Source organism: Falco peregrinus, chromosome 5 (genome assembly GCF_023634155.1).
Source record: "Falco peregrinus isolate bFalPer1 chromosome 5, bFalPer1.pri, whole genome shotgun sequence".
Classification (NCBI taxonomy): Eukaryota; Metazoa; Chordata; class Aves; order Falconiformes; family Falconidae; genus Falco; species Falco peregrinus.
Window position 1 is genome coordinate 52,911,510 of NC_073725.1, and position 20,120 is coordinate 52,931,629.

At 38.1% G+C, this 20,120-nt stretch overlaps 1 protein-coding gene across 6 annotated transcripts in view; it reads left to right on the plus strand.

The window, feature by feature from the left end:
* The window catches only part of LARP4B (La ribonucleoprotein 4B), a 58,415-nt gene that overhangs the window by 31,613 nt on the left and 6,682 nt on the right, over positions 1-20,120 (plus strand). For 5 of the 6 annotated variants that reach the window (XM_055805089.1, XM_055805088.1, XM_005233931.4 and 2 more), the window contains 12 exons: positions 715-862; positions 1,029-1,190; positions 3,226-3,307; positions 4,178-4,314; positions 6,847-6,950; positions 8,717-8,827; positions 9,325-9,378; positions 9,731-9,940; positions 13,010-13,116; positions 13,632-13,886; positions 15,180-15,225; positions 18,347-18,511. In XM_055805089.1, coding sequence (XP_055661064.1) covers positions 715-862; positions 1,029-1,190; positions 3,226-3,307; positions 4,178-4,314; positions 6,847-6,950; positions 8,717-8,827; positions 9,325-9,378; positions 9,731-9,940; positions 13,010-13,116; positions 13,632-13,886; positions 15,180-15,225; positions 18,347-18,511 — 1,581 coding nt within the window. The remainder of the gene's footprint in view (positions 1-714; positions 863-1,028; positions 1,191-3,225; positions 3,308-4,177; positions 4,315-6,846; positions 6,951-8,716; positions 8,828-9,324; positions 9,379-9,730; positions 9,941-13,009; positions 13,117-13,631; positions 13,887-15,179; positions 15,226-18,346; positions 18,512-20,120) is intronic. The other variant, XM_013296471.3, reaches the window with a different exon arrangement.

Here is a 20,120-nt window from a genome sequence, read left to right on the forward strand (position 1 = left end):
AGAGCAATCTCTGAAGTACAAATATAACCATGTATATAATGGTTATGTATAACAGTATATGACTGTTAAATGTGCCCATTTCTAATCCAGGTTAAAGGAGGTTGGCCTAAGATATGATTTAACTGCATATGGTAATTCATTCTTTTTGTCCTACCTAGGGGAAAATGGATCTAAATTTTCATTAGTGTTCTATTTTTCTTTTCTTGAAGTAATGATGGAAGTTGTCATTCACATCTCATTGCTTTCATTTTTCTGTAATGCTTCCTTAAAACTGTTAAATGTTTATATAAATCCAGAGAAAAACCCTGTGCGTTTTTATTTTCTTAAATTTTTTGTTATTTTTCAGAAACATATACAGTAACATTCCACATCAAGTTAACATGTTATGTTAGCGAACTGCCTGAAATCTAGGGCCAAGTACAGGTTGAGTTAGTTTGTCAGAGGCAAAGAATGAAAGTTTGTTGTAGTTTGCTTGGCCATCCTTTTCTAGTGATTCTTCATCAGGGAAATGAATCTTGTGCTGCACATTTCGGTCATGTCTGTACCTAAAACAATTATGGGATGGCAAGTCAGTTAATATATTCAGATGTGAAAAAACTTGACAATACAGTCTTGAGTTTCGCCTCTGATACTGTTATTTGAGAATGTACATATATGTGCACAGATGTGCTGTGCATCCGCCAAGTGCATAATCAAAAATCCTTCTCTTTGTAGGAGTCAACCAAGGTTTCTGAGTTAAACCCTAATGCAAAGGTTTGGGGAAATCATATGTTACATTTGGAAGCAAGCGGTGCCACTGATGGTAGCGTGAGCAAAACGTGGGAAGAAATACCTGACCAACCTCCAGATTCTTGTAAAGAAGGTAGGAATAAGTTTCTAGCTGTTGCTCATGCAAAAGGTAAAGCTGAGTGCAGAACTTTCTTGATTTTAATTTCCTATTTAAAAAATGCATGCAGTTTTTTAGTTTTATCTGCAGTGTTGCTGTGATTAGAAGGAATGCTTATTTGAGTGTGTCATCTCTGCTGCAGGACTGGATGCCAATGGTGATGGCGACAAAAAGCATCAGAATGCGGTGCTGACAGAGCTGCAGGAGCCGTCACCAGCTGTTTCTGTGTCAGACCAGGCAGATATGAACCCTTTGGCTCTTGATCATTCTGAGTATGAGTCTATGCACGAAACTACCCAGACAGGTAAGGGAAAGCTAATATTTGATTGGACTTGGATTAAAAAAAAAAAAAAGAAAACATACTTTGAGTTGAAAAGTGAGCATCCATTAAAAAACCCAACCAAAAAACCCACCACTTCTGTTGTTCAATGTATGTGTTCTGTAAACAGACCCTGGAAAATCCTGTCTCTTTTGCCCTCAGGTTTAGACATATTTAGAAATCAGTCTCCTCCTGTTTTGTGTAGGCCTTATGAGATACTCCACAGAATTGATCATAAGTTCTGGATATAGCAGAGTATTGTTTTCTGAAATGTTATTGTGAATGCAAGTCCCCAGTGTAGACATTTACATTTAGATATCTACCTAAGCCACATGTTCCTAGCGGGGTCAGGTACTGAGGTGAAATTTACATACCATTTGTGTCTCAAGTAGTAATGTTAATGTGTTGGAAGATTAGTCTTGTACTTTTTTAAAATGCTAAAATAAGCAACAGTTTAGTCTTGATTTCTTTGCATTCTTTTTTAATGAACTTCCATGAACTTTTTTCAGTGCAACTGTTAGTAGCTGTAGCCTATACCAGATGGCATGTTTTAAGAAACTTCTGGAAACTAGCATAGAGGTTCAGCCATGCTTATATTTCACTGAAGGGGACAGAAGGCCTGCAAGATGCATGTAGGATTACTACTTGAACGGAGATGAGGAATGGGAAAGAGGAAAATGTACTGGCTGTTTGAGATTTGAGACATCTGTTCCATGTGCATTGTGCTTAGCTGATTTTATAACGTGTATTTGAAATGACCAGTATAGCATCCATAATAGTTGGTAATCAAGATGACTGAAACCAGACACAGCTGTGGCATCATCCTTGCTTGTGTTGAAAACCGAAAGTTCTCTTTGACTCTGCTATTCAACGGTACTGTTGGGGAATATTAAAAAATTACTAACTGGCAAACAGAAAATTATATTTATGGTGCCTAGCTCTCTAGAAGGGAACAGTGTTCCGCAGTTTAGTGTTAGAACTTGTCAGTGTGTCCTTTACGTGCCTGAAACAGTTAACTTTTAATGAGTCAAATAGTATTGTAAATACCTGGATAGCAGGTCAGATCTATGCCACTAGATGAATAGTGACATAGGTGGTCCGAACTCTGAAATCTGACTATTTTTATTTTATTATTTTTTAAAAATGCATGTAAATTTGGTCTTTGCTAGGTTTTGGGCAAGGAAGAAAGAGGAGATGGGGAAGAGAAATAGTGGTACCGGCTAGGTGTATTTCTCAGGTGTTGGCATTATCTACATCAGAATAGAACATGTGAAGGACAAAACAGTGGGAGGACTTAAGAGTTGCTTTAGGAAGAAGGGTTAAGGAGAGCTGAAGAAAAGGATGAAATTACTGAAGGGAATGGAGTTGTTGGTGTGAAATACCCTGTAAAAAACCCTAATTTATGAAACATGTCATGTGTTTTACAAATCTCTAAAAGCCACAGTAAACTTCCGATCTTTAACAGTTTAACGTCTTAAACCATTGTCTCCTTCTTAGTCAAGATATTAAGTGATCACACATCTGTTGTTAATTGATTGGACATCTGCTGATATTTCATAACTATGGTTTGTAAACACTTTTCTGGATTAATGTGGTGGGGATTTAGAGCAAGGCCAGAAGTATGAAGTGCCTCCATTATGCTGGTCACTTGCTGTATTGGTTGCATTAGTCAGGGTTTAGTCAGCTGAAAATTGGTTTCCTAAGACTGGAAGACACATATGGGAGCTAAATTGTCTCAGTGTTTACTTTCAGATGTGTTTGTAGCTGCTCTTATAAAACTGCTTCAAATTTATATGTATTTGGAGAACAGAGATTGACAAGTAAAGTGAGATATGGGTCTTTTTTCTGTTTTAAATAAAAAGTGTCCCTCTGCCATTTTGGTGGGTGCTGAACTAATGAACATTTATTGAATTGGAAAAATTGTTACTAGTTATATAGACAGCAGTAGACACGATAGCTTGATTAAAATACTGTGTAATATAGCATAACAAAATTTAAACTTAAGTATTTTAATTATTAGGTGGAAATGAACAGTTGCAGCCCGAAGGTCAGGAAGACTTACGAGAATTACTGAAAAAAACACTGGAATTCTGTTTATCTAGGTATGTATATACCAAAATGTAGCAAACTGGAGGATAACTAACAAAATCCAGTACCTAACTTGGAATGTATATCAATATACTTCTCAGCTGTCACTTAAAACTGAGTGGGAAGGATGAGTAATTGGGGAAAGCAACACACAAATTTGAGTATCGTATTGATGTAACTGTTAAAGCTTGTGTGAAACTTCTGGGCCTAAAACATAAACTAGCAAATACATTGTTTTCTAGTGAGAGTAGTTACAAGCAGTTATGGATCAGGTGAATTTTAATGAGTTACTGATGTTTTTCTGCAAATTAAAACTGAGTAACTTAAGCCATTTTGTAAAGCTTTAAGCTAATAATTTAAAAATTTGCATTGATAAAGTAGGATTTTTGTGCATCTGTAGATCACTTTACAATATAAAGGATCAATTTAAAAAAAAAAAGGGCTCTGAATCACACATGTTGCAGTATAGACTGATGCAAGAGCATCAAAGCAGTTTAGTTAATTATTCTCAGTGCTTGTCTGGGTAAAAACAGCTTAAACACATGTCTTAATAACTTAGAACAATTCTTAATTTGTATACTGTTGCATAACCAGTTACAACCAGTGGTCATTTGAAGTAATAAACTCCCAACAGTATTATGTGTTTGGGGGGGTAATGTGCTGCCTGAACCAGAAAGATGTTGCATGAATGAAAAGAAAAATGTTCATGTTTCCTAGGAAGTGAAATTTCAGTAAGTGAACGGACTAGGGAGTTTGTAAACATGCTGAATACAAAATTTAGTGTAGCAATCTGCGTTCTATGTGATGAGTTGTTTGCCTCAGATTTGTTGGCAAAAGTTACATCTGTGACATTTCCTTGTTCTTATTTTTTTCTCTCCCAACAGAGAAAATCTTGCCAGTGACATGTACCTTATATCACAGATGGACAGTGATCAGTATGTGCCAATAATGACAGTAGCAAACCTTGATCATGTCAAGAAACTCAGTACTGATATGGATCTGATTGTTGAAGTGCTGAGATGTAAGTAAAAATCCCTCAGTGCTAGAAAGTGTTTTGGTTATTGCTGTATCTGGGTTACTGCTAATCTGGGGTTTCAATCTCTTCCTTTTTTTTTGTTCTGTATCACAATAAAATGCTATCCTTTTTCTGTAAGCACTAAGCAAGCAGCTCACAGTGTAGACCATCACAATTATAGGACTGCGGTTTTGTCAAAGCTACTTCACATTTGAGGTACTGAGTAGTGATCTCTGTAAATGAGAATGTGAGCTTAAATTGTGTGATGTGGTGGGACACTAGGCTGTTTTGTAAAGACAGGCAAAGAAAAGGAGAAGTCATGCTTTACGTTAAGGAGAACCTTGAATGTATGGAAATCACTATGGAGATTGTAGAAGCCCCATTAAATGCTTTTGGGTCAAGATCAGAGGGGTCATCTCCAAGGGGGAATCTTACAGTAGGCACCTGCTACTGACCTCCAAACCAGGACTATAAAGCCAACAAAATGTTTGGGTCACTTAAGCAGGCTTCAGGTCAACAGAGCCTGGTTCTTATGGGTGACTCCAACTGCCCAGACATTCAGTGGAAGAAGATACAGCAGCTCACATAATCATCAAGTTCCTGGAACGCGTAGAGGCCTGCTTCCTCATACAAGTGTTAGATGTGCCGACCAGGAATGAGGCACTGCTGGACTCGCTGCTCACAAACCAAGAAAACCTGCTTTGTAATATCTCAGCTAATGACAGCCCTGGCAGCAGTGATCACAATGTTGTGGAGTTTGGGATCCTGCTGAGCACGCTGAAGGCTAGTACTAAGAGAGGTTTTAGACTTTAGAAGTGCAGCTTCAGCTTGCTCAAAGCTCAGCTGGGAGGGATTCTGTGGGAAGCTTCCATGGGGGGGATAAAGGAGCTAGCAGGTGCTGGGAGTTTTTTCAGAAATGCTCTTCTGGAAGCACAAAAAGAGTTCATCCCCTTTAACGGTAAGGGAAGTGGGCAGACCAAAAGATCCCCTTGGCTTAACTGTTTGCTTCTGAGTCTGCTCAAAACCAAAAGAGAAACGTACCAGAGATGGAAAAGCAGATGAATGACAGTTGAGAACTATGAGGGCATTGCCAGGGTGTGTGCAGTGATGCAGTTAGAAAAGCAAAAGCTCAGCTTGAATTGAAATTGGCCAGAGATGACAAAAACTACAAGAAAAGCTTCTTCAGGTCAGTCAACAAGAAGCAGAAACAGAAGGAAAATCCTGGCCTGCCATTAAACAGAAGAGGTGAATTAGTCACCAACAATGCTGAAAAGGCAGAGACCTCTGTCTTTACCAGTACTGTTGAGCCTCAAGCCTTAGGAACAAAAATCCAAGTTGATGCAAAAACAGACCCAGACAGTCAGTGAAGGAAGAGTTGATATGTGAACTTTACGGGAGCTTGACCCCTACAAATCAGTGGGCTGTGACAGTATCACCTGAGGGTGATGAGGGCTGGCTGATGTCATTGTGAGGCTGCTCTCCATAATCTTTGAGAAGTTGTGGAGACTGGGGATGTCCCAGAAGACTGGAAGAAGACTAATGTTACTCCTCCACAAGGAGGGCTTAAAGGAGTATCCAGGAAATTATAGGCCCATCAGTCTTACTTCAGTCCCTGGGAAAGTTATGGAACAAATTCTCCTGGGGGCTATCACAAGTTAAATGAAGCACATTACTGGGAAAAGCCAGCAAGGAGTCACCAAGGACAAATCGTGCTTGACAAACCTGATGGCCTTCTATGACTAAGCTAGCTGCTTGGTTGATTTGGGGTGAGCAGTGGACATTGTCTATCTGGATTTCTTCAAGGCTTTTGACATGGTTTCCCACATCATCCTCCTAGAGAAATGGATGTGTTGTGGTCTGTGCAGTGGGTGGGAAGGTGGCTGGCAGGCTGTACCTGGAGGATGGTGGTAAATAGCTGCTTTTTAAGCTGGCAACCTATAATGAGTGGGGTCCCTCAGGGATCGATATTGGGCAAACTCTGTTTAATTTCTTCATAAGTGATCTGAATGATGAGATCAAGGATACCCTGATAAAGTTTGCTGATGATACCAAACAGAGTGAGGAAGTGGATATTTTGGAAGGGAGAGCAACCCTGCAGGAAGATCTGGATAGGCTGGAAAAATGAACTAACACAGTGTAAGGTCTAGCACCTTACGATGAGGGGTAATAGGTGCAAGTTACTCCTGGGGACATCCTGATGGGACACGAGGAAAACTTTTAACAGTGAGAACAATCAGCCACTGAAATAATCAATAATCTCCCCAGGGAAGTGGTGGATTCCCCAACATTAGACACTTAAGGTTCAGCTGGACAGGGTGCTGGGCCATCTTGTCTAGACTGTGCTTTTGCCAGGAAAAGTTGTACCAGATGATCTTCTAGGTCCCTTCCAATCAGGGATTCTAAGATTAAATTCTCAGAAAAGGCTATTGCATGTTACCACTAAAGTAAGAGTGAAAAAAGAACATGACTCTGTGTGCCTTCAGAATTAAAAACTAATGATTGCTGACAGCTAAAAATCATATTTTTTTTCTCTCTTAGCGTTGCCTTTAGTCCAAGTGGATGAGAAGGGAGAAAAAGTTAGGCCAAATCAGAATCGTTGTATTGTTATTTTACGTGAAGTACCTGAATCTACCCCCATTGAAGTAAGTGTTTAATTGTTCAGTAAAGAATGCTTTTTCCTTAGGATTTGGAAGTTAGATTTATTCCAGATTTGAATAAGCATATCACATTTCTTACTACATTGTTAGTTTCTAGCAATGTGTCTAAACCCTCATCTATTGAATGTGTTTGGATAATAAATATATTTGTTAGAAGCATGTTACCTTCAATAAGACTGTGGGTAAAACCTGTAGCTGTGCAGAGGGCTGAAAAACTGGGAATGCTGTGTTTGGTAGAGATACCATAATATTCTTGGACTCTGGCTTATCCATATGCACTTAGCGCTCAGCTCCTTGGATAAATAGCAAACAAAAATGAGGTAAGATAAGTCTTAGAATGGAAAATGCCACTGCTGTGCCTTGAAGCTTGTTAGGATAAAGTATGTAACTTTGCAAATATTTCCATAATGCTGAGGGTGGAGGTGTCAACAGGTTGCTAAGGATCTCTGCTGGCTTGTGGAATGAGAGCAAGAGTGGAGAACTTGATTCTTGGAAAGATATTCAATGCAACTCTGTATCTGGGACTATGACTAACAGAAAGACTAGAAAAAAAATGACTGGGCCATGGATTAAACCAACTGGAATTTTAAAAAAAGGTTCTTGATGATGAATAGGTATTTTATTTCCCCCTTTAATTTTACGAGGAAGAGTAAAGATTCTGAAAGAGTTGCTTTTGATAGTCTTCATACGAAAATAAAAAGTACTGCGGTTTAACTACAAAAAGTGGCCTTAATTAATAAACAGGAGCATGAAACAAAATGCTAAAAGGAATTGGAGGGAAGAAATTAGATATGCCATAACATGTAGCTTCAAAATATCAGCTGGTTTTAGCTTTGTAAATGTAACATTTCAAAGACTGCCTAGCTTTTAATACTACAGATACTTTTTTTTCCTCTGCTGTCATTAGTTTGTCAGGTTGGATATATTAGTACTGGGGGATTGCTCTTAAACGCTTAATGACAGCAAAGTTCTGAGGTGTCTTTATTCTCAAAAGAGGTGATCTGAAGTGTTTTATACATTGTGTTTAAATTTGCCAGTCTGGAAAATCTAGACTTAACAAGCCAGATCTAATAGGATAAGTTTTCTGCCATAGCATGATCAGGCTTTATTTAAGCAGCAGAATTTCAAAGTGCTTGTAAGGCCTCCCAAGTTGTATTGCTTTTTGATGATGCATGCCTCAGCTCTGTGACAAATAATATGCAAATGGATTAAAATGAATATAAAGTCCAAGTCTTCTGTACTAACTAGGCAATTGTTTTCAAGACAACAAACCCTGTTTCAAATATGTTAATCTGTAGTTCCTTGAGTTAGTGTATCTTTCTTTAGGTTTCTGCTGGAAGGGCAGGTTTCTACCCCATGCGGTATGCACAGGTTTTCACGTGGCTCTGTAGTTTTGGGGACTGGGGAGAAATAGACATTTTTCTGTACTTGACACCAAATTTAAGTGTGTCTCTATGGCCTAAATAGCTTATCTTCCTGGATATGAAGGAACAAGCAACTACTACTTGCCACATGGCCTTTAGACAATGCTTATTTGAATTATTTCTGGTTAGTGGGGAGACTGGAGACAGCTAACACTACTGCAGGTGTCTGAAGTTCTAAGTTCTGTTTTGTAAGGCCAAAAGGGATTTTTGTCTTTCTTACCTGGAGTTCCAGATTTCTGCACTTCAAATTGATGTTTTCTTCTGTCCATCCATTTTCTTTTTCCCCCACTCTTTTCTCTCCCTTCCTATCAAAACCACTTTCCTTAGGAGGTTGAAGCACTTTTCAAAGGAGATAATTTGCCTAAGTTTATCAACTGTGAGTTTGCCTATAATGACAATTGGTTCATCACGTTTGAATCAGAAGCTGATGCACAGCAGGTAAGACTATTTTGAATCATTTTAGAATATAACAGTAAACAAGGGTGGGATGAGAGTGGATTGATGGGTTTTAAAGTATATTACAAATATGTAAAAATTTTAAAAGAAAAATACTGAAACTTCTAAAACCAGTAGTGCTTCTCCTTAGCTAATATCCAGTTATCAGTACTATTAAACATAACCCTGTAAGAGTGTTATCTTGTTCACATATCCTGGCTGTATACAAACAGTTGTATTTTTTTTTTTTTTGTAGTAAGAATATTGATATATTGTATGACACATTGAAATGCTTTGATCGTAAAAATTAATCTTGTTTTAATGCTACTGAAGCACTTCGACAATAACTTAAATCTTGCCAAATGCAGATTACATATGAGGGTTTTCTATAGTCTAACTAGCAGATGCTTCAAGAATTAGCCTTAGGTTAGGCTTAGACTCAAGACTTAAGTTTCCTTTGTTGAAATTATTTGACAAATTTTATAATTACTTTTTTAAAGGCTTACAGATACCTTAGAGAAGAAGTGAAAACTTTCCAAGGAAAACCAATTAAGGTAAATAGAGCTTTATGGGAGGGGTGTCTTTTGGGCATGTTGTGTATATATTCTGGGGCTCATGCTGTTTTCTAATACAAATCTAAGTGGTCCAATCTGAGTAGTCATTTGAGCTGGAGATGGGCTTTGAAATGTAGCACATGCCATTTACTTCTCCTTTTCTTCCCTTCTGGCGGTGGTACATGCATCCCACCATCAGGCCAACAGGGAAGCATTCAGTTGTTTCTGCCTTCCTTGAAGGAGAATGCAGTGACTTGACAAGTGTCCAGTAGAAGTTTGAGAGCTGCTAGTTTGAACCATTTTGATTTAATTTGAAAGGCTGCTGTAATAAATAATCTAATCTCCTTTGCAGGCAAGGATAAAAGCAAAGGCAATAGCTATAAACACATTTTTGCCAAAGAATGGATATAGACCTCTGGATATGAACCTCTACACACAGCAGCGTTACACAACATCCTTTTACTTACCTCCGGTATACAGCCCCCATCAGCAGTTTCCATTGTACAGCTTAATTGGCCCACAGACCTGGTCAGCCACACACAGCTACCTTGACCCTTCATTGGTAAGTCTCTTGGTTATCAAACGGGTGCATTCTTTTTAAGTCTTGGGGTATAGGAAGCATATGTATCCCGAAAGGGGGAGTTTAAGATACTGATTCTTGAAAAAGTTCTTTAAAATTCTTCCCATGGTGTTCAAGATGAATTATTTGAAGATTGTATCTGGTCTCAGGCTGCAGTGTGATTCTCTTGAACTTTTTGAGGCAGTTCTTTAGTAAAGATTATTAACTAGCCATTACCAAAACATATCTTTCCTAAAGACTTCTTTTAGTAATGGTTAAAAGCCTCCTTAGAAATTAGATCTTCAGAAAATGTATGTGACTAGGAGAAAAAACAATTCTGATATGTACTGAATAAACTTAATGGAATCAGATAAATAAGGATACCTTAGTATATTGATCTTTCAGCAAGAAAATGAAGTTCCAGGTTAACATGCTGAATTACCTTATTCAGCATGTTCTTAAAAGCAAAATATTTTCTGTGCAAAAGTAACATCTTGTTTGGCAATAAAAAATAAAATTACTTTAAAAAATACTCACTTTTCAATTGCTTAATTAAAAAAAAACCAACTTTCTTAAAGGGGCTATCGGTAAGTCTTAGAGCTAGAGTGATAGCAATAAGACCATATATATGCTAATGAGATGTCCAATACATGCTGGAATGCTGCTTTCATCTTTTCCTCCACTGTGACAGTCCCATCAGAATTACCTTGGCCTTTGTAGTCTGCTGCCGCTGTTACCCTACAGAAGCTAATGTGAATATAGCTTTCTGTAATGACTGGGAGACTGTTTGCTCTATGTGGAACCTCTTTCTCCCCTCTGTAAATGCCTCTTGACTTGCAGCTAAAAAACTAGGGTAGCAATGCTCAAAACTAGAAGCTTTGTTGGAGCTTTTTTGGCAGAGGATTAAAGTGTCCTTGAACAAACTTGAGCAAACTTCTTGTGTAACAAACAGCAAGCTAATTAAAAAGTTGGTGTGCTAAATACTTTACGCGCAGGGAAGGTAGCCAGAACCCTTGCAGGGGGAGGCTTTTTCAGGGAGATGAAGAATGCGGAGGAGACAGGGTAGCACAGTGAATGATGCTGTTTCAGGAGAAAAGCCACCTTATTAAGCAGCAATGAAAACTGTTCTACCTCTAGATAACTAAGATTGACCACTGCACAGACTTGCTGTGGGATAGTGAAGTAGTTGGATGGCATTGGTGTAGAAGACATAGATTAATTGGCCACAGGTTCAAGCACAGCACAGTGTGTATCTGCCTTATGTCATCCTGGAACTTTTTGTGTTCCAGAAAGCTTACTAGTCTTGGCCTTTGGGGGAAGACGATTCAAGTTTGCCAGCATTAAAGATCTCATACCTTTCTTAAGAAACCAGCTAGCAGAGCTCTACCTCCTGCTGTTCTGCAGCATATTGTCATTGGTTAGCTGCATTTTGTGTACATTAATATGTTTCTTGAACCTTTTATAGGAAGAGCTATATTTGAATAGAAATTGCTTGAGAACAGGGACCATGAGAGACTATCACACAGGAATAATTTCCATGAGACAGGGTTGCAGTTTGTGTGTAGACTTGTGTGCAAATATAGCAGAAATTTCTTTTGTGCCTTAGCATAAACACTAGCAATGCTTTGTCTCATTTATTAGAGATTTAATACACCCATTTGCATGGACATCCAGTTTTAGTTCTGAAACTAGAATATGGTAACAGTTGTCCTCAAAATTCTAAACCTACCTACTTCTTCAAGTACTTAATAGTACTAAGAAGATCTGGTTTCTCCTGCTTGTATTAAAAAAGTGTACTTTATATGAGCCAGATGAATTCTGTGGAGAAAGCAAATTTATGCTTTTGCTGTTACTGGAAAATGAAAATGACATTTTTGTCTCAAAAAAAGGTCACCCTTTCTTAAAGAAAAGGGGTGAATATTGTTAGAGTCCCTTTAAGCAATGAGTTGAATTTGTTTTCCTTTAGTATGCTTAATGTCTTCTCATACAGGTTCACTAGTTACTAGTTTTGATTGAATTTTACAGTGCTCAAGTTGTAACTATTAAAGCAGAAAGCACTTCAAAGCAGTATTTTGATGAAACTTTGTTCCTAAAATAGCTTTATTAAAACTTCTAATGGCCTATTTTTGGAGTCTGAGATAGCACACATGACAGCAAATGCTAGGTTAGACTAACAGTAGTTCAACATGACAGCTTTGGTGTTAAACTTTTTTCATTGATTAGCGATTTGCTTTAACTTTTGCAAGAAAGGTTAGACAAGCTTAAAGATACCTTTATAGAAAATGGTCTTAATCCCAGCTGTTTCTCATCATTTAATTAACTGTAGAAGGAATGCTACGTACAAGTCTTACTGTTCTGCATTTTGCCTGTTTTCAGGGCACAAAGACAAGCATTTGCTGTTGCTAATGATAACACTTCCTAAACGAAACTCATTCATTCATTTTGAAAAAAAGAAAGTGTGCTAGTTGAGGTTGCAGAAATTACTATGAACATGTTTCAAGTTTGTAGGTATCTTGTTAATACAAGACATGGATATGCACCCACCCCAAAAAATCTTTTGCTAATGTTGCTTCTTCAGGCAACAAGACAGTAATTCACATGTAGAATAATGTGGTAAGATGTGAAAAGAATCAGAGGCCTATTCAACATCCACTTACTCTCTAGACTTTATTTAGGTGTCACATGGAAGATACGTAGAATGAGGGACTAAAAACCAATTTTTGTTCTTTTTTGGGAGGGATTCACACATAAATTAGAAGAAAAACTTACAGGCTGTGTAGGTTACTCTTTGATGAAGGATCTCTGTAGTCTGAAGTCGTGCATAGTATGGTGTGATATAGGAGTGTTGCTTACAGCCAAGAATTTTGGCTCAATGTTTTCCAATCATCAGAGCTTGAATATGTCTTCTCAAAACCCAGCATTTTCTAAGTTGGTTACAAGGCACTGGACAAATGCTGTATTGCTGTTTGAGCCAACGTTTTAAGTACTGCCCTGTATAGAATGATGTGAAGTATGGGGTTAAGAAAAAATAGTACTCAGTTTGTAATTATGAGCATGCAATGTATTCTTCAGGTAACGCCGTTTCCAAATACTGGTTTTATCAATGGGTTCACATCTCCAACCTTTAAGCCTGCTGCTTCTCCATTGACTACGCTCAGACAATATCCTCCCAGGAACAGGCAAGTTCAAAAATCTTTTAACAATATACGTACTATTCTAGTATTTGGCTCGTGGGCTTTTAATCTGCTTATTTTTGTGACACCAGCTAACTTGAAAATACTTGTGAAATTGACCGTGGTGCAAGGTTAAGTGAGGCCAAAGGGCAGATGGTGCTGCTGTTAGTGGATGTACTGTTTCTAAATGTAAATGGACTGTCTGAAAACTGAGAACTTGTCTGCTCCGTGATCTAGGGCATTCAGATGAAATACACTGAATGATGGCATGTGATCAGCAGGAAGGATTATTTGTATAGTATTTTCAATTTCAAGTAGTTTTTAGTAAAGCCATAGTTGAAAAAAGACAGCGAAAAGGTTAATTTTGGGAATTCACATGACCTATTAAATTGGATATTTTTCATTCTTATAAATTTGCAATAAAGGACTAAAGACCTTGCTTCTTCTCAATTCTGTGTATAGCCTTAGGCCTCAGAAGATCTCTCATAGTACGTATGTTGAAATGACTTTTGAATTTGTAGGAATCCTAGCAAGTCTCATATACGACATACAATACCCAGTGCAGAAAGGGGACCTGGGCTTCTAGACAGTCCTACAATATTCAACTTTTCTGCTGATCGTTTAATCAATGGCGTCAGGAGTCCACAGACGCGGCAGCCGGGACAAAACAGGACACGGATGCAGAATGCTACTACGAGTTACACCAAGAGGGAAGTGGGAACTGGACGGATGGAACAGACCAGTGTTGACTCGTCTCCTGGATTAGGTAGAGGAAGGTGAGTGTCCTCGATGGTTGTCCTCTGAACCTGGTATTGCTGCTTCTAAAGTGCTGAAGATAGAACATAAGCAAAGTGGACTTGCATGCTTTCCTACCAAATGAAAATCGTCAGTGGCAACTGACGAACAATTTACAGCTGTAAGATAACATCTAATCCTCTGTCCTTTCTTCATCTGTTGTAAAAAAGTTTTTACAGATTGTTTGAATTTAATGAAGCAGGTCTGCCCATTCCATTGTTAAGCAGTGTAGGCTGTGCACCTGAACCTGTACTAGCAGTGCTCATTGTTAATTTTTTCAGTTGAAAGGTCAGAATTTTGCCCAAATTAGAAATTTACAACAACAAAGGTGATGGATTGGTATGGATGAAGGAAAAAAGATTACATTCAAAGAAAACTATTGTTATGCAGGTTAAAAACAACCAAACAAAACCCCAAAAAAACCTCACCTGGGGAGCTGAAAATTGGTGGCACCAATATTAATTTGAGAATTTAGCAGGCTTATCCTGGAATTTATTCAGTACTGTACAGTTCTAAGTGCTTTATAAAAGTACTGTGCAGCTTTGTTTAATAATGGCTGTGTTTTTGTCTCCAAGTAAATCACATCGAGTGACTTACTGAATTGGAAAATATCTTAAGTCTTTTGCAGATGATTCTATATTAGACTTGTGTTGTATCACTGCAAAATTAAGTGGGGATTTTGTGCAAGGATTGTAATACTTGTCTAAATCTGTTTTGCCAAATTGTGTTGTAACTAGTGGATGTGAGAGTATGATTAAGGATATAGAAAACAAGATTGCTTAAGTGGAGTACGAAAATGTACAGGAATTGTCAGTACTTAAGTCAAGTAGAAAACAAAATAGATTGAAACATTAGAACGCACTGCAGATTTCAAACTGCTGTGTGGAGGGGCTTTAGTTGAAGCAGGGCTGGGGGAGAAGTGCTGAAAATGCTTTGGAGGGGCTTTACAGGACTTGAAAATAGCTGTATTTCAAAGGTGCACAGCCATCAAAAAAAGACAAACCCTTTACTTTGGGTATTGAAAGGTTTTGTCTAAGCCTTATATGTAATCGGCACAGAGATGCTTTAAATGCCGGAATTATTTGTGACCACTGTATTCTTATGCTGACTTGTATAAGATCCTTACCTTTAATTTTTCCCTAAAACACTTTTTTAATAACCTGTCTAGAATGAAGATAGATGAAATAAATTTTTGAATTAATTTCTCCTGGTTTTGCCAACTGCCTTCCATTTATCTATAGGCAAGGTTCTAATAACTGCTTTCTTTCCCTTAGGAAAAACTCATATGGCTACCGAAAGAAAAGGGAGGACAAGTTTACAGTGAGTGTTCATGATTGTATTAGTCTATAATAAAAGTAGGGTAACAAGGCAATAGTATGGATATTATGTGGAGTAGCAGGTGAGATGAGTTTTTGCGCAAGCAATTGTATGTCACAGTTGACTGAAGACAGCAGTCATGTGAGCTTATTGCATTTGGGTGTCAGAGAAGATTGTTAATGCAGAAGTCAGGAAAAAGTTAAAATTACCTTTTGCTCTATACTAGCACAAAATTTCCATCTTAGTGTTACTTTGTCAGCATACCAGCTGACATATTCAGGGAGAGCTAAATAACTAAGTTCAAACCACTAATACTTGATTATCATTTGTGTAGATGTTGAAGAACATCTTATAGATTCATGTGACATAATGTATAGCAAGAATGATAGTTAGTAAATGGTCAGTTCTGTTTCTTAAATCCTTTCCAAGTACCACTTGGTAGGGGTGTACTAACGCTATTGAAATACTAGTTTTGGTAAACTGAAATCCAAGGTGAATACCTAAATAACCTTGATACTTAAAAAGGCTTGACTAGATACTGTGTAGAAGAAAAAAATTGTAATTTTTTGGTAAGACTTAAGGTTTGATTTGATGAATTGCAGGAAGTGTCTGGGTTTTTTTGCCACACACAGCGTGTTCCTGAGTTTGAACCGGAGTATTCCCTTACTCATGTTACAGTTGCAAAGTAACCCCACTGCATGAGCCATAACACTTTCTCAAAGATCTGGAATCATTGCATTTGTGGATTTGTGGCTCCTGCACTTGAGTAGCCTTGGGGGACTTGGATGCAGGAGCATCAAGGTTTGGAAAGCATGAAGTGGCAAGTGGTTCCTTCCTTTTGGTTGCTTTTAGTTCTTGTCAAACTTGTCAAAGCTCAGTGAGATCAGATTGCATGTAGGACTCTCAATACTGCTTTCTCTTGCCCATTCAAAGCTGCTTGAATTTTTAGTTTGGTGTTTTCCTATAAACATTATTTTCTGTCTTTGGAAGAACAAGAAAGTGGTACAGGTTAGGCGTATAAGTGAGTGGCTGGAGTGAAAGGGTTACCTTGGACGCTCTTACTGAGCAGAGATGTTCTTCTGACTTAGCTGACGGTAAAAGCTATGTTAACTTTGAATGTAAAACTGGTAGACATAACTTCTTTGGAGGTCCACAGTTCCTTTCTCTCAGCCCCAGGCTTTAATTGCAGCCAGGTTCCTTCTAGTCTCTTCAGACCCATGAATCTTTCGTCTGTACTGCCCAGTAATGTGACTTGAACAGAGATGAGACCTGCTGCACACCCACAACTGTGTACACTGGGCAGGAGCATACTCTGAAGTGAAGGATTAACATTTGACCCCTTTAGACTATAGAAGTAATTGAATCCAGGGTCCTGTTTCTTGTATGATGCTGTAGTGACTAGATATAGTGTACACAGGACACAACTGCAACCAGTTGTGCTTGAATAGTGGCAACTTTTGATTTTTATTTTTTCAAGGAAAAATTAGAGTATGCGTACTTGCATGAGAAAGCATGAACCTTTTTATTGGATTATAATTGACTGTAGACATAAAGACATAAGCAGGTTTCTCAACTTGTCATAAGTTGATTTGAGAAATGTTATGCAGTATGCAGCTTAAAATCCATGTAATTCCCCTAATTTAATATGTTCATACTACTTGTCTCTTAATATGTTGGGCTTTTTAGGACCATTCTTTATAACTTAAAATGTTTGTAGAAAATACAGAAGCATTATCTATTGAGGACTTCAGTCCCCTTTTAAGAAAACTAAGTGCTGTGATTTGAAGAATAGTTCCTTAAAAAAGCAAAAAAAAAAAAAAAAAAAAAAAGGTTGTTCCTCTTGCAGTTTGAGCTGGATTAAGTGTAGTCTCCCACTGTGACCCTTTGACAGGTCATCTGACTTATATTTTTGGAGGTTTGCAGCCTCCATTCCTGTAGTGCTCTTAAACTGTGTTCTGGCAGGTAATGCTGGGTCAGTAGCAGTCCTAGGAGCTGCAGTTGTTCTTGCCTCTGTTCTTTCCCTACTTCCCTCTTGACACATGCTTCTTTTGACATGAACTGTAGTTTCTGAAAAGACCTTGAGGGTAGTTTTGTATCTGTTGCTCTTCACGAGGAGGAAGGTGTGTGGGGGAACAGTAAGTGGTGCAGCACATTTCTGTCCAGAAGCATTGTTCTTGCATTCAGACCATTTTGACTATATACTTATATTTTCCTTTTCAAAATAGGAATGGTCTCAAAATGCTTTGCATTTGGTATTCTGCAGATGAGATGACCTTAACACAGGCCTGAGCAGTCATGAAACAGTTACTACTTTGTTTACATGATGTAGAAGAAGTTAACAATTAACTTCAGTTACAGCATATTACAGAAGGGATTTTATTTTTTCAGTGTAAAGAGCATTTAGCTTTATAAATCCTTACAAGTGGTCCTTGCAAGTAGTCTTTAATTGTGGTACTCAACTCCTGAACTGCCTGCTGTCTGTATTGCAAAATAGTTGTGTTTAGCAGACTTTTTTTTTTTTTGCTGGGATATTGTTTTTCTTAGATTTAGTTAAAAAAATTCACATTGTTTCAGCAATAGTTTTGACATTTATCTTTGCATTTTTGTGAAGTGACCATGTAAATTCATATTAATTGCATGTTGTCTACACTACATGCAAGGCATGCTCTCTTGCCACTTCTTAATTTATCTGAACATGATAAAAGATTCTTGTTGACTCCTGCCTTTCATTTAGAATGTTACCAACCACATAAATGTGCTTTATATTTTCACTATATCATGATATCTAAACCATTCTGTTTTGCTATCTGTCAGTGTAAGTGTCCATCCTGAAGGAAGGGTTGGCAAGAAGACTTCTCTTATTCTACCAGTATCACTAAAACTTACGCATATGAAATATCTAAGGATGCTTATGCCATCACATTTAAATAACAGTTAAATATTTTAAGGGCAGCAGTGAAAAATGAAAGTATCTATTCCTGAGTGCTGTATCTTGGGAGGTGGGATGGAGGAGGCCTCTCTAGGGCTTCAAACTGTATTTTGCATTTGATTTATACCTGTGAAGTTCCACGTCTGTCTCTTTGTCATCCAGTGCAGTAACCTCAACATGTTGTTTCTGTTCCAGAGAGGCCAAACACAGTCTCCACCACCCCCAAAACCTCCGTCTCCTAGCTTTGAATTGGGTTTATCTAGCTTTCCTCCATTACCTGGGGCTGCTGGCAATTTAAAGACTGAAGACCTTTTTGAAAACAGGCTATCCAGCATGGTAATAGGAACGTCAAAAGAAAGAGTGAGTAACCAGTGTTCATTTTTGTTGGGAAAACAAAGCATTGCATATCTCTTGTTTTCAGATTTGGTGGCTTGTACATGGAAAAGACTTGTGGATTTGCATGGGTCCTAAGAAATGCTTTTAAAAGATAGCGGTCAAATGATGTGCTGCTGCCTTCTTCACTTATATCTTAAAATTCGTTGAGTATTCCTTTTGAAATAGTTTGGGAGTATGAGCACCAGTATAAGTAGATGTTAATAGCAGAGATTAGAAAATATGCTCTTTGCTGTTCGTAATTGCCTCAGGCTTTTTGATAGACTCAGGTGAAAAATATGTGATAAAAGTTTTCCTCATGTTCGAAAGTTAGACTTCTGAGATTTATATAAAACACTTTAAAGTGACAGAGACAAACTTTTAAGCACTGAAATATAAAGAAGCTGCCTACATAATCTCAGTACACTAAGCAGCATAGCTGGAACAAGAACTGTTACCAAAACCAGCTGGATCCCAGCATTGTCTTGTCATATTACTTGGAAAGATAAAAATATACCAGAATGACTTGGCAACCACTGCTTTCTAGATGTAGTAGAGATGCAGTTGAAAATTAATGTTCAGTAGCTGTTCAAAGATTTGGTTTAGAACTCTCTCTACCATGCCACTTGTGAGTGACAGTTCTCCTCTCTCAAGACTCATCTAATAACCCTGTGTACTATGGAACAGTCTAGGCTATGGAAGTCTATATTGGCTTTTTTTGGTAGCTCTAATTTAATTTGTGTTTTTCTAGCTGTACCACAACTGAAGAAATTAACCCCTGGATATAGCAATGTAAAGCAACATGGTGAAACACCAGTATCTCTCCTGCCTGGTCTCTAAAACCAGTTTATTGCAGAAGTGTTTTCTTTGGTGCCCACATATCAAGGGTGGGTAGGGAGGGTGTGTGTTGGTAAAGAAAGGAAGCGGCAGGGCAGCCTGCACCAGGTGCAGCGATTGCGCAGACAAGCCATCTGTTGTCTCCTGCAGTTGGTAACAGGGACAACTGTTCCAGGGTTGCATTTAGGGGGAATATGCAGGACAGTGCCATGATAAGATCAGAGTTTAACTTAGTGTCAGTGAGTACTCCAGACTGTAGTCTGTTCCTGGCCAAGACCTATTTTTAAAGTATTTTACCTCTATTTCTGAAGTGTTTTTTATTACCTTATTTCAGGTTTTAAATATAATTCCAGCACTTGCTATTGATGCCACGGCTGAAAACCCATTGCTTCTCCCATTAAAAATCTAGCACTTGCTTTGCACTTAATGTAAAGAACTTACACTTCTTCTCTGTAGAGGCAGTCTATACCTCTGTAGACCTCTGTAGAGGTCAGGCACCAAGGTTTTACGATATGCGATGCACTGGCACATTAAAAAGTTTCCTTTGATGTCCTAATTTTTTTCTCCAGCTTGCATGAGTTAGTCTATACCATTGTATGGAAGAAACGCGTTGTGCTGTCTTTCCTTGTTGGTGTTAATAAGGAATGAGGTAATAGCAACTGATACCAAAGACTGATTGAGCTCTACTACAAAGGTGTTTGAGTTTACATTAGAATCTTGCCAATGTATACCGGCTGCTTTTCACTTTGATCTCAGAATT